Source organism: Narcine bancroftii, chromosome 1 (assembly GCF_036971445.1).
Source record: "Narcine bancroftii isolate sNarBan1 chromosome 1, sNarBan1.hap1, whole genome shotgun sequence".
Taxonomy (NCBI): Eukaryota; Metazoa; Chordata; class Chondrichthyes; order Torpediniformes; family Narcinidae; genus Narcine; species Narcine bancroftii.
Genome location: NC_091469.1, coordinates 191876017 through 191888671, shown reverse-complemented (window position 1 = coordinate 191888671; position 12655 = coordinate 191876017). Strand labels below are relative to the sequence as shown.

Genomic DNA, 12655 nt, shown 5'->3' with positions numbered 1-12655 from the left:
AAGGAGCCACTGGAGGACCCTGGTTAGGTCCACAACCTGACAAAAGTGACATATCCGGCACCAATTTACAACATCCTTCCTCAAACCAAGCCAGAAAAATTGTCTCAAAATCTTATTCATGGACTTCTTTACCCAAAGGTACGCTTGATTTAATATTTTCTTCCGCTAATTTTTAGGAACAACCACCTGATGAATCACCCCCCCCCCCACTTTTCATTAGCAGGAATATAAAGAGGTCTCCATTTTCTCATCAACAATTCACTTTTCAAGTAATACCCACAAGCCATTTCTTTAATCTTCTGTTCAGTTACTGCTTTCTCCCTTAAGACAACAAGATCTGTATCTATTTTCTGTTGTTGAATTAACTCTTTCCTTGACAAAGAGATATCCTTACTCTCACAATGACCCTGCTCTTTCAGAAGTACTTCAGAAGTACTGGGCAAGTCTCTATAAACTGGATGTTCTTCAGCTGTCATCATTTTCTTAGTCACAGACCTTGTTACAGCACATGCAGGATATATCTTACAATCATCTTTAACCTCATCCTTACTAGGCCGATTTGTTAATCTCAAAACTGACCCAACTTTATCCTCTGTCAAATCATTCCCTAATAAAAATGAGACACCCTGCATGGGTAACTTTGAAATTACTCCTACTACAACAAGTCCTTTAACTAATTTTGAATTTAGCATAATATTGTGAAGCGATATTGACTCTACCTCTCCTCCAACACCTTTAATCAAAGTTGTGTCCCCTGTGTCAGTCCTCTGATTCAGAGTTAAAACAGTTTCTAACACAGTGACTGAGCACCCCTAGTATCTAACTGGAACCTGTGGTACTCCCTCCTTTACTGAAACAAAGCCTACTGACACAAAAGGTTTGAAAACACCCTTGACCTCCTTACCAGGTTTGGAACATCTGCTCTCCTTAAATTCCACTGTTTGAATACATGCTTCTGGTAAAACTTCCTTTTCTCGTTTCTTTTTCAACACTAGACAATTTTGCAATCACATGACCAGGTTTCTTACAAAAATGACATACAAATGCAGAAGTTCTGTTCTTTCCCACCTTACCTTCATCTTTTCTCCAGACTTAATTTCAGGCTACTATCCTGCTCCACATTAATCTTATGAACAGGTTTATTAATTTGTTCTACATTAACTCTCTGAAAATGCCTACTATTCTTTCTTGCCACATCCCCACGTCTCTCTCATCCATCCAGGTATAATTTAATCTCCTTTGGGACACACCTTTTAATTTCCTCTATTAATATCAATTCTCTCAATCTATCAAAATCATTGTTTATTCCTTTTGAGGCGCACCAACGGTCAAAACATTTTCTTCAGAGCAAAATCCATATAAGATTGATTCATTGTTTTCACCAAACTCCTAAATTTTTGTCTAATGCTTCTGGAACCAACTCATAAGCTTTCAATACTGATTGTTTAACAGTCTCATATTTTGTCACTTGCTCTGCAGTCAAGCTAGAGGATCGCAACTTGTGCTTTTCCCTCAATCCACTTTGGAGCATAAGAGGCCACTTTTCTTTTGGCCATCTTGACTCTCAGCAACCTTTTCAAAAAGTTCAAAAATCTTCCTCATCAAAAGGAGGAACTAGATTTACCTCTCTACTAACCAAAAAACCTCTCCCAAAAGTTACAGCCTCAATCCTCTTACTTCTCTCCACCTCAATTTTTAACTTCTCTAATTGAAACTGTCTGTGTCTTTTTTAAATTTCTTCGTTCCGTCTTCAGATACCTCTAACTTACCTCTGTTTTTCAGCTTCTCCAACTTAAATTTCCTTCATCTTTCTCTAACTCACATATCCTCTGTTTCTTAGCCTCTAACACCCTCCGTTTCTCTCTTTCTTCTTCCACCCTCAATTTCTCCAATTTCAATTCAAAAGATCTATTCTCTGGAAAATTTCAGTCATTTTCAACAAATTTTCCCTCACTTTACTAATATCTATAATTCTCTGTATTGTATTTTCATCAACCAGTCAGTTTTAATACCTTAGAAATAACCATCAGTTCCTCTTTTCTCTTGCTCTACAGCTCTGCAGGTGATGTTGTGACAAAAGTGTATTGCTGCTGTTTTTCTACACACAAGCTTTAAATTAGCTTGAACAGAGAAGGGGGGGGGAGGGAGAGGGGGGAGGAGAGGGGGGGGAGGGAGAGGGGGGGAGGGAGAGGGGGGGAGGGAGAGGGGGGGGGAGGGAGAAGGGGGGGAGGAGAAGGGGGGGAGGGAGAAGGGGGGGAGGGAGAAGGGGGGAGGGAGAAGGGGGGGGAGGGAGAAGGGGGGGGGGAGTGAGAAGGGGGGGAGGAAAAGGAGGGGGGGAGAGGGGGATGAGGGGGGGAGAGGGGGGGAGGAGAAAGGGGGAGGAGGGAGAAGCGGGGGGAGGGAGAAGGGGACACAGGACACGACAGGGACAGAGAAGAGAGAGGGCAGAAGCGACACCAAGTGCAAAGAGAGAATGAGGACAGACAGTGTGAGACGAACTCACACAGAGGCAGGGGAGCAGAGGCTTGGTGGATCAGACAACAGTAGGTTAAGATCAGTGCTTTGTAGGAGGCAGGGGGAGCTGAGAACTTCTTTCAGTGGGTCGAGGTGGGTGGAATTCAAACTTTCAGAAAGGAATTCAAGTTCTTTTTAAAAACCCCTGCAGGTATACGAGAAACAGATGAGTTTGTGGGGAAATGGTCTCTCTCTCTACTGATATGCCAACAGAGATAAGCGGTTCAAATCAAGCAAGCATCCAAGATCGGATAAACGTGCCAGGACATATTTTAATAGAACAAATCACAGAGTAGAATGATTAATATACTAGAGATCCAATTTGTCTTGCATACTGGAAGAACTCCAAAATGTGGAAGGTTCGGCCATGTATAAGCAGTTTAAAGCCAAAATTATAACAATGAAAGGAGATGATCCTGTACAATAAAAAAAAATGGGGTAACCCCCATCAATCAGAACAGCAAATGTCCCCCCGCCCCGCGAAAGTCGCTTGATTTTCAGGTTTCACCACATTCTGGAGCATTATCTCTCCACACAAGGCGGACAACCTGGTTTTTTGCGGAAGATGGTTAAAAATAGCCTCGACAATTACAGATTTTTTTTTTTAAAAATCGTATGTTTCATCATTGAATTCGGAGACTTATTGCAGAGCGCTGAAGTAAATGAAGACTCAGCCTCCGCCGACCCTCTCTCTCCCTGCGCCGCCTTACCTCAAACAGCCGAGGGATCTCCCGCTTGGAGAGGTAATCTTTGGCATCGCCGGAGTTCATCTCGACCAGGTGACTGATCGCCGACACTGACCAGTGAAACTGACAGCGGTCGGCGCCGCTGCTCGCACTCCCGCCTTGCATCTAGTCTGAAGACACACAACAAATCATTAATGCAGCATTAAGGAGTGTTCCTTGAATAAAACCCACTCGGACTCAATTAAAGTTAAACTCGGTCAGGAAAGCACGACGGTCCCATCAAACACCTTTGCAAGTTCTCTGCAGCTTTGTCTCAGCGGTGAGCGACTACTTTACCTGTGCGTTTTGTTCCTACCCCCCTTCTCTCTCTCCTTCCCTTTGCATCCGTCACTCAGCGCGAAAGGCAAGTCCGGCCAACGCTCGCACGTTGGTTCTTTCTTGCCCACTGGTCGGTGAGCTGAATGAGCGAAGCGCCTTGTGCGGGTGCGTGGCTCCCTCTCTCGGAGCCGCTCGGGGTCAAACGCCGCCGAGTCAACAGCCTCCATGCGTGTGAGTGAGAATCACATTCATTCCGGGGTTACTGCATTCAGTAGTGTGGGAAGGAGAGCGGTTGGAATAAAATGAATCCCCCAGACTGGGATGGAAGTGGAGAATAAAGTCCCTGTGAACACCAAAGTCTGCAATTATAGTAATAACTCAAATGGTGGCGATCTGCTGAGTTCCTTCTAAATTTTATATTTTAATAAAATGCCTGACAAGAGCTGAGCAGATGGATCCCTGCAAATCGACTGAAAGGGGGGAGGGAGGGGGGGAACAAAATCCAAAATTTACTATAACAAGAGCAAGAAGAACAGAGCAATATTCTTGGAAACAGAGGAGACTGACAGGCAGAGAAAAACGCAGAGATGGGATGCAGGAAGAGCCCAACATGATGGTGGAGGGGCCCCAGGGCCAGCAAGCAGCAGGCCGGTGCCGACAGTTGGTTGCATCGATGCTCATACAATTGAGACCCTGTAAGGAGAGAGTCCAAAAGATAATGGAAGGAGTGGGCACACGCTGTGGTAGTATGTCATGCAATGATGTCATTACACCAGGCTTACCTGGTGACCTTGTATATAAGACGAGGGTTCCTTCCCCCTCATTCTGGCCTAGGCTTGTACAGAGGCAAGACCAAGGCCTCAAGCTAGCTGTATACCAGTCTATAAAACTAGTGTTTTACCTGCACTATGCCTCATGTGGTTTTGACACTAGTAGCCTGCACTCACCACTCAAAGCCTAGCTGTATACCAGGTCTATAAAACTAGTGTTTACCTGCACTCTGCCTCGTGTGGTTTGATACTAGTAGCCTGCACTTGCCACTCAAACCAGCCACATGGCAGCCCACGAAGACAAAATAGAGGACAGGCTGGAGAAAATGAAAACAGTATAGACACCTGGAAAGTTGAAAGTGAAAGACTGCTGGAGAAACTGGTGATAGAGTAAGGATTGTGGGGCTAAGGGAAGGGGCAGAGGGACAGCAATCGGTGTTTTTTTTTGTGATCCCGAAGATCCTGGGAATAAACAGGCGTGACGAGCCCATTGTAATTGAGAGGGTCCACAGAACCTCTCAACTCCGACGCCCACACCCAGTACTGATAAGACTGCTCAACTACCAAGACAGAGATGATACTCACATGGCCAAGGGTGCATGATGGGCCATTGTTAAAAGGGGTAAGGATCAGCTTTTTTTCTGATTTGAGTGCAGCAATTGGTCAAGAAAGAATTCGACACTATTAAAAGAATTCTATATACAAAAGAAAATTGGATATGCCCTATTGTACCCAGCGACATTATGAATCGACATGCCAAGGGGAGAAAGAAAATATTTAAAGATCAGGGAGAAAGAAAATATTTAAAAGATCCCTGAGAGGCAATGGAGCAGGCACGGAAAATGAAAAGAAGTCCCTGAGGGGAAGATGGAAGGACAAGGAATATAGACTAAGGGACAAAGGGCATAAGGGATGAGGAAAATAATGAGATATCCTTTTTCTTGACAGTTTTTGTGTAATCCAAAGATAGATAGCAAAGCAATATAATACACAAGTTAAGGAATGTAACAATAATAGGAGGAGACAAGGGTAGTCGATGTATACAATGAGGAGTGAGAAAGAGAATCGAATAGAAGGGCAAAGCTTCAGTGAGAGCGGCAGGTGGACCCGACTTCAAGGGGAATAATGATGCCAAGGGATTAGCTTTTGGCACCAAAATAAAAGGGGGAAATTTTTAGTATATATAAAGGGGGGGGGGATTTGTTGTTTTTTCCTCTTTTTTTCTTTCTTATGTTTTTGTTCCAGCGGAACCACCAGTGAGAAGGAAAGAAATACTTGAGGCATGCACACAGCTGTAGAAAAACATATGTGGGCTTCCAAAGACAGATAAGCACAAACACAGATATCAATGAATAAGACATTAGAATCAGTGATTATTAATATAAATGGATTGAACAGACACATTAAAAGAAATAAAGTCTTGGCACACCTCAAAAAATTATGGACAGATGTATTGTTTATACAGGAAACACACCTCAAAGTATGAATATACCAAACTAAAAAGAGATCAGGTCAGACAAGTAATATCATCGTATGATTCCAAGGCAAGGGGGTAGCCATTTTAATAAATAAAATGTTTCCAGTGGTGAAGGAGGTAGTAGCAGATCCGAATAGCTGATATATAATAGCACACTGTCAGATCTACTCAGAGGCTTGGTCACTTATGAACCTTTATGCACCAAACACAGACAATGAGCTATTTATACAAAGGGTCTTAAAATAGCTGGAGGACAAAACAATGCTTTAAATGGAGGAGATTTCAACTTTTGCTTAGATCCTAAACTGGATAAATCCACACAGTGACAAAAATAAAGGCATCAAAAGCCACCCTAACATATATGAAGGATCTAAACCTAATATATGCCTGGAGACAGCTATACCCCCAAGCTAGAGACCACTCCTTTTACTCAAAACCCCATGATTCTTTCACCAGAATTGACTATTTCCTAATTTCAGCACAGTTGGAATGCAGAATGGTTGAATCGGAATATTTAGCCAGATTATTATCAGACCATGCACCTTTGGCATTGACAATAATAATGCCGGAAAAAAGGCACCAATGTATAGGTGACGATTCAATTCTATGCTGTTGAAAAGAGAAGACGTGACAATTGTATGCTTACAAGGGAACAAATTAACGTATTTTGAAAAATTAACTGCCCATCTACTAACAACAATGTCCTGATATGGGGCACACTAAAAGGTTACTTGAGAGGGCAGATAATATCATACACTAAAAATGTCAAGAAAAAGTATTGTGGAAATTAATAATCTGGAAAAGGATTAACAATAATCTGGCTCAAAGGATAAATACCAAATCTTAATTTAAAAAAAGCATAAATACAATAAAAACATACAAAAAGGAAAAAGACATAATGAGATTGAAGCAAAAATATTATGAATTGGGGGGGGAAAGAGCACACAAAGTTTTGTCCTGGCAGCCAAAGGTAGAGGAAACCTTGAGGATAATCAATGCAGTTCAACTGGAGTCAGATACGATATCTCATGATCCAAAAATAATTAATGATACTTTTAAACAATTCTATACAGAATTATAGAAATCAGAATCACCACAGGATCAAACAAAAATAGATGATTTTATGAATGGAATTGAGCTGCCGAAATTGAGCCAAGAGGACCAAATTATATTAGATGCCCCCTAACTAGGGGGGAAATTGAAAAAGCTTTGGCACTGTTACAAGCTAACAAGTCGCTGGGGGAGGATGATTTCCCACCTGAGTTTTACAAAAAATGTAAAAAATTTTTGATGCCACTCATGATGGGTGGGGTCAATCAAGCGGTAGAGACAAAGACTCTCCCAGACACCTTTTCAACAGCAATAATTGTGATGCTACCCAAGAAGAATAAAGATCCGATAAAACCTGCGTCTTACAGAACCATCTCGCTATTAAATACAGACTACAAGATAATAGCCAAAGCACTGGCTGAGAGATTGGGCCAATTAATAAATGCAGACCAAGCAGGTTTTATATATAAAAAAAGAGACATTCTGATGACAATTTGGGAAGATTATTGATTATAATCCAATTTGGCACAATCCAGAGAAGATCCCAGTGTAGCAGTATCTGTGATTGCAGAAAAGGCATTCAATAGATTGGAATGGCCATATATCTATTTAAAGTAATGGAAAAATTTGGACTGGGACAAACATATATTAATTAGGTAAAAATACTATATTCTAAACTACAAACAAGGATCATAACAAATGGCCAAATTTCATCGACATTTCCCTTAATTAGGTCTAGCAGACAGGGTTGTCTACTGTCTCCAGGGCTGTTTGTATTATCTCTTGAATTATTATCAGAATATATGAGGAGGGACCCACACATAAAGGGCTTCAAGGTGGGCCAAGCTGAACATAAAATAAACCTATTTGCAGACTATGTGCTATTATAGTTGATAGAACCAGCTGAGTCATGTCCCAAATTGCAGGGCACCCTGGAAGTTTATGGCATTATCTCTGGATATAAGTAAATTTGTAAAAAAATGTAGGATTATGCCCTTGACTGATTCAGTCAATGTAAGATACAAACAGGAGTGCCATTTCAAGTGGCAATCAGGTAGTTTTAAATACCTAGGGAATAACAACGGATAGAGATTTGGGAAACCAATACAAACTCAACTATACCACTCTCCTTGAAAAGATCAAAGACAATTTAAGCAGATGGAGAAACTTCCCATCATTTTTTTTTAAATTTTTTATTTTTCACACCATAAATCACATTAGCCATGATATACACTATTTCTTTTTCACACATATACAGTGACTTTTTCTCCCCCCCCCCCCCTTTCCTCCCAAACCACCCCCCCACCACCCCCCTCTCATCCATTTTAGGTATACAATCTAGGTTGCATTAAGCCAGTCAGACAATGTTGTCATTCAACAAAATTACACCAGAAATTCTACTGAGTCCATTCTTTTCTTTCCTTCTCCTTCCATCAACTTAGGTAATGTTTGTCCCCGGTAGGTTTTCGCTATTGTATTTAATGTAAGGCTCCTATACTTGTTCGAATATTTCAATATTATTTCTTAACCTATATGTTATTTTTTCTAATGGAATACATTTATTCATTTAAATTTAGTAGTTTCTTCCTTTTAATTTGGTTATGTATTCCATTAATATTTAAAGACATATAGTTCAGTGGAGCCCTTTTATATTTTGTTTATCTTCTCTTTCCGTTTTTCCATCATTACCTTTCCTCCTTTTCCATTTCTGTTTTCTTATTTTCAACTCTTTATAAGACAACATTCCTACAACATCCAACATTTTCCTTATTCTCCTATTTCTATCTTATTTATCCCCAATCTCCCCTTCACCTCCTGAGTTGTCCTTTATCCCTTGTCGGACAACCACATCTCCCCTCTCCATTTGGATTTGCGAATCCACTCGCAAGCGTCAACTGATTTTGTAGTGACCGCTATTTCCCCCCACCCCGCCTCCCCCAGAAAAGATTTCACTTTTCATATGTCACAAAGGTCACTCTTTTAATTCCCTCCTTATTCTCTCTATTCCATTACCTTCCCTTATTAATTCTTGTCTATACTATCTATATTTTCCTCTAAGTACAGATACATTCATGTATGCTCATTGTCTCTATTCACTCTTATACCTCTTTACCCGCATACATATTAATCGTGATCATTTTTACTCTCATTACCCGTCTTCATCCCTCAGTCTATTTTTGTCTTTACCCACATACATATCAATCGTGATCATTTTAACTCTCATTACCCGTCTTCCTCCCTCAGTCTATTTTTGTAATTGTTCTGCAAATTTTCGTGCTTCTTCTGGATCCGAGAATAGTCTGTTTTGTTGTCCTGGAATAAATATTTTCAATACCGCTGGATGCTTTAGTATAAATTTATACCCTTTCTTCCATAAAATCGCCTTTGCTGTATTGAACTCTTTTCTCTTCTTTAGGAGTTCAAAACTTATATCTGGATAAATGAAGATTTTTTGCCCTTTATACTCCAGTGGTTTGTTGCCCTCTCTTACTTTTTCCATTGTCTTCTCCAGTACCTTTTCTCTTGTAGTATATCTTAGGAATTTTACTACAATAGATCTTGGTTTTTGTTGTGGTTGTGGTTTAGAGGCCAATACTCTATGTGCCCTTTCTATTTCCATTTCTTGCTGTAGTTCTGGACATCCTAGGGTCTTAGGGATCCACTCTTTTATAAACTTCCTCATATTCTTGCCTTCTTCATCTTCCTTAAGGCCCACTATCTTTATGTTATTTCTTCTGTTATGGTTTTCCATTGTATCTATTTTTTGAGCTAGTAGTTCTTGTGTCTCTTTAGTTTTTTTATTAGATTTCTCCAATTTCTTTTTTAAGTCTTCTACCTCCATTTCTGCTGCTACTGCCCGCTCTTCCATCTTGTCCATTTTCTTTCCCATTTCTGTTAAGGTCATCTCCATTTTATTTATTTTCTCTTCTGTGTTGTTTATTCTTTTTCTTAAATCCTTAAATTCCTGTGTTTGCCATTCTTTAAATGACTCCATGTATCCTTTAATAAGAGAAAGTATATCCTTTACCTTGCCTTTCTTTTCTTCTTCTATTTCACTGTACTCTTCCTCTTCCTCTGGGTTGGCCATCTGTTGTTTCTTTGGTGCCCTTTCCTCCTCTTCTTTCTTGTTTCTATTGTCTTCTGTGGTCTCTTCTTGCTGCAGGTGTTCTGCAGCTGTCGTTGCCGGCTGTGGAGATCGACTCCCCAGCTGGTCCCCCCTCCCGTCGGTGTGTTTTTTTTCATTCGCATCGCGCATGCACGGTTGCGCACTTTTACTCGGCTCTGCGAGCCATTTTTGTAGTCCATTATTTACCGACCTGAGGGAGCGGATTTCTCTCTCCGCAGCGGGCCTCTTTGGACAGGTAAGGCCTTCACCTTTTTCCTCCTTTGTCTTCTCTTCCTCTCTTCTTACCGTTGCTTTCGATTTTTCTTTTTTTGTCGCCATCTTGTTTCCACCTTTATACTCACTTTTCTGTAACTTTTATTTCTGTGCCTTTGTGTTTTCCCTTGTTTTTCCCGACTTTTCTGGAGAGGGCTGGAGTTCACCGTCCGGCCACTACTCCATCACGTGACTCCTCCAACTTCCCATCATATTGATGGGCAAGGTAAACTGTATCAAAATGAAGGTGTTGCCAATATTACAATATTTATTTCAATCCATTCCTATTTTTCTACCACAAAAAATTTTAAAATATTAAATGGCAACACAAGAATTTTCCTGTGGAATGACAGTCTCCAGGATCTCCATGGAAAAATTGACGTGGGGTCATAAATGGGGGAGGGGGGGCTACGATTACCTGATTTTAGGAAATATTACTTGGCAGCCCAGTCGAAGTTCCTCGCCTCTTTATTTGAAGAGGTGAACCATCAAAATGGGTTAACATAGGATTATGTAGCATTGGGGAGGAAGTGACAAAAGATTTCATTTACAAAACAAATACCAAATTAATAAATAAAAGAATGGATAGCTCCATCCTAAAACTTCTGGTAAAAATCTGGAAGGATTTGTAATATCACCAAAAGCACCCCTAATACGCAACAAACTGATGTCTATGAATTTGGGACACGAAATTCTAGATATTTGGCACCAAAAGGGGATCCGAACTATTGAGGACTGCTAGTTGTTCTTTGAACAACTGAAAATAAAAATGATTTGCCTCATGGAACCTTTCACTACTTTCTATAGTTAAGACCCTGAGGGATAAATGGGGCCCTACCATGACCTTACCTGAAGGGAACGAGGTGGAAGGGCAACTTCAACTGGGAGGCACTCCCAAATTTATATCCAGAATGTACTTACTTTAAAGTAAGAGCCCAAAAACAGGCCTGCAAAGATCGAGGGAGAGCTGGGAGTCAGACTTTGGAACAATGATCGATGAAGAGTGTTGGTCAGATCTATGTTGGGAAAGTGTAACATCAGCGATCAACGCCAGACTAAGATTGGTACAATATAATTTCTTACACCAATTATATCTCACACCACAAAAATTACATAAAGGAAAATCACAGTTATCAGAAATGAGCTTCAGGTATGGATTAGAAATTGATACATTTATACACTGCACATGGACCTGCGCGAAGTTGAGACCCTTTGGTTGGAATTATCTGTTATATTAACTAGAATTACAGGAACAGATTCCTGCTGGATCCAGAGCTGTATTTATTGGGAAACCTAGAGGACATGGGCAGAACATTAAGTAAATTTCAAATTAAATTTGTAGATATTGCCCTGTCAGTAGTAAAAAAAAACTCATTGTGGTCACCTGGAAGTCCGATTCCCCCTGTTCAGCACTCGATGGACCACGGAGATGCACAACTGTGTGCCCATGAAGAAAATAACATATAGTTTAAGAAATAAGTACGATACTTCTGCCAAAATATGGCAACCTTATCTGGAGCCCTTTGGTGTACAGCTATAGCAACAACCCACAGTTCTAAAAAGCTAACGAAATACAGAAAGACAACTGCAGTGAAGCACGCCAAGGAGTGGAAGTAGATGAGAAACACTGACGGTACGCTGAAGTTTTCTTTCCTTTTTCTTTTTACTTTTTTTCTGTTTGTTACTTTAATTGTTTTAGTTGTTTAATCTTCAAGTTTTGAAGGAGGGAAGGAAATTGTAAGTAAGCAGACAGTTGTTGTATCTGAGAAGTGAAGTATATTAAAAGAAAGTGTAAATATGTTAAAAATTGTTTTTTTTCAGATGTGATACTATGTTTATGGAAAAATTGAAAAATAAAATTTTCAAAAGGAAAATGTCTGACCAGTTCAGTTGGGTGAATCACATCACCTTGAGGAGGAGGGAGGGTGATAAATACCTGACCAAATGGAATGGAGTGAATAACACTGGCAAAAAAAATATGGTGCCCCTAAACTCTAAACAGGTGGGAAATAAAATGCCTCATCTCACCTGGAGAGGGTTTGCTGTAAAGTTTGTCTTTCACCAGGTTTTCTCTTGTACCTATGCGGTGCATTTATTGGAGGTTTATGTATGTATGTATGTTTTGTATGAGCTGACTCACCCCCCTGAACCTTGACTGCTATCAAGAAGGCTGTTTAGCCCAAACTCTTCCTTCAGTACCTTCCTTGGAATTGGGCCACCAACATGTGAGATGTGTTGATGTCTTAAGGTGATTAAAGCCTATTAATCACAACGCTCTGTCTAATGTGGTTGATCATTAGTGCTACAACCTACAGTTTGGTTCTGCCACACAGATACACACCTGGATGAGGAAGGGGAGGCATGCTATTGGCAGTCACTCCATGAGAGTGACTCCAGATTAGACTGAGGCCATTATCAATATTATTCAGGTTGGATTGAAACAGGACATCTTCCTCTCTTG

The 12655-nt window shown here is 40.5% G+C and overlaps 1 protein-coding gene across 3 annotated transcripts in view; it reads right to left on the bottom strand.

Moving 5' to 3' along the window:
- LOC138736414 (adenylate kinase isoenzyme 1-like) overlaps positions 1-3367 on the bottom strand; it is a 183595-nt gene extending 180228 nt beyond the window's left edge. For all 3 annotated transcript variants that reach the window (XR_011340277.1, XM_069885923.1, XM_069885930.1), the window contains exon 1: positions 3225-3367. Coding sequence is in view for 2 of the 3 variants with exons in the window: in XM_069885923.1 (XP_069742024.1) it covers positions 3225-3365 (141 nt within the window). In the remaining variant the exon portion in view is untranslated. The remainder of the gene's footprint in view (positions 1-3224) is intronic.
- Positions 3368-12655: the final 9288 nt, after the last annotated feature.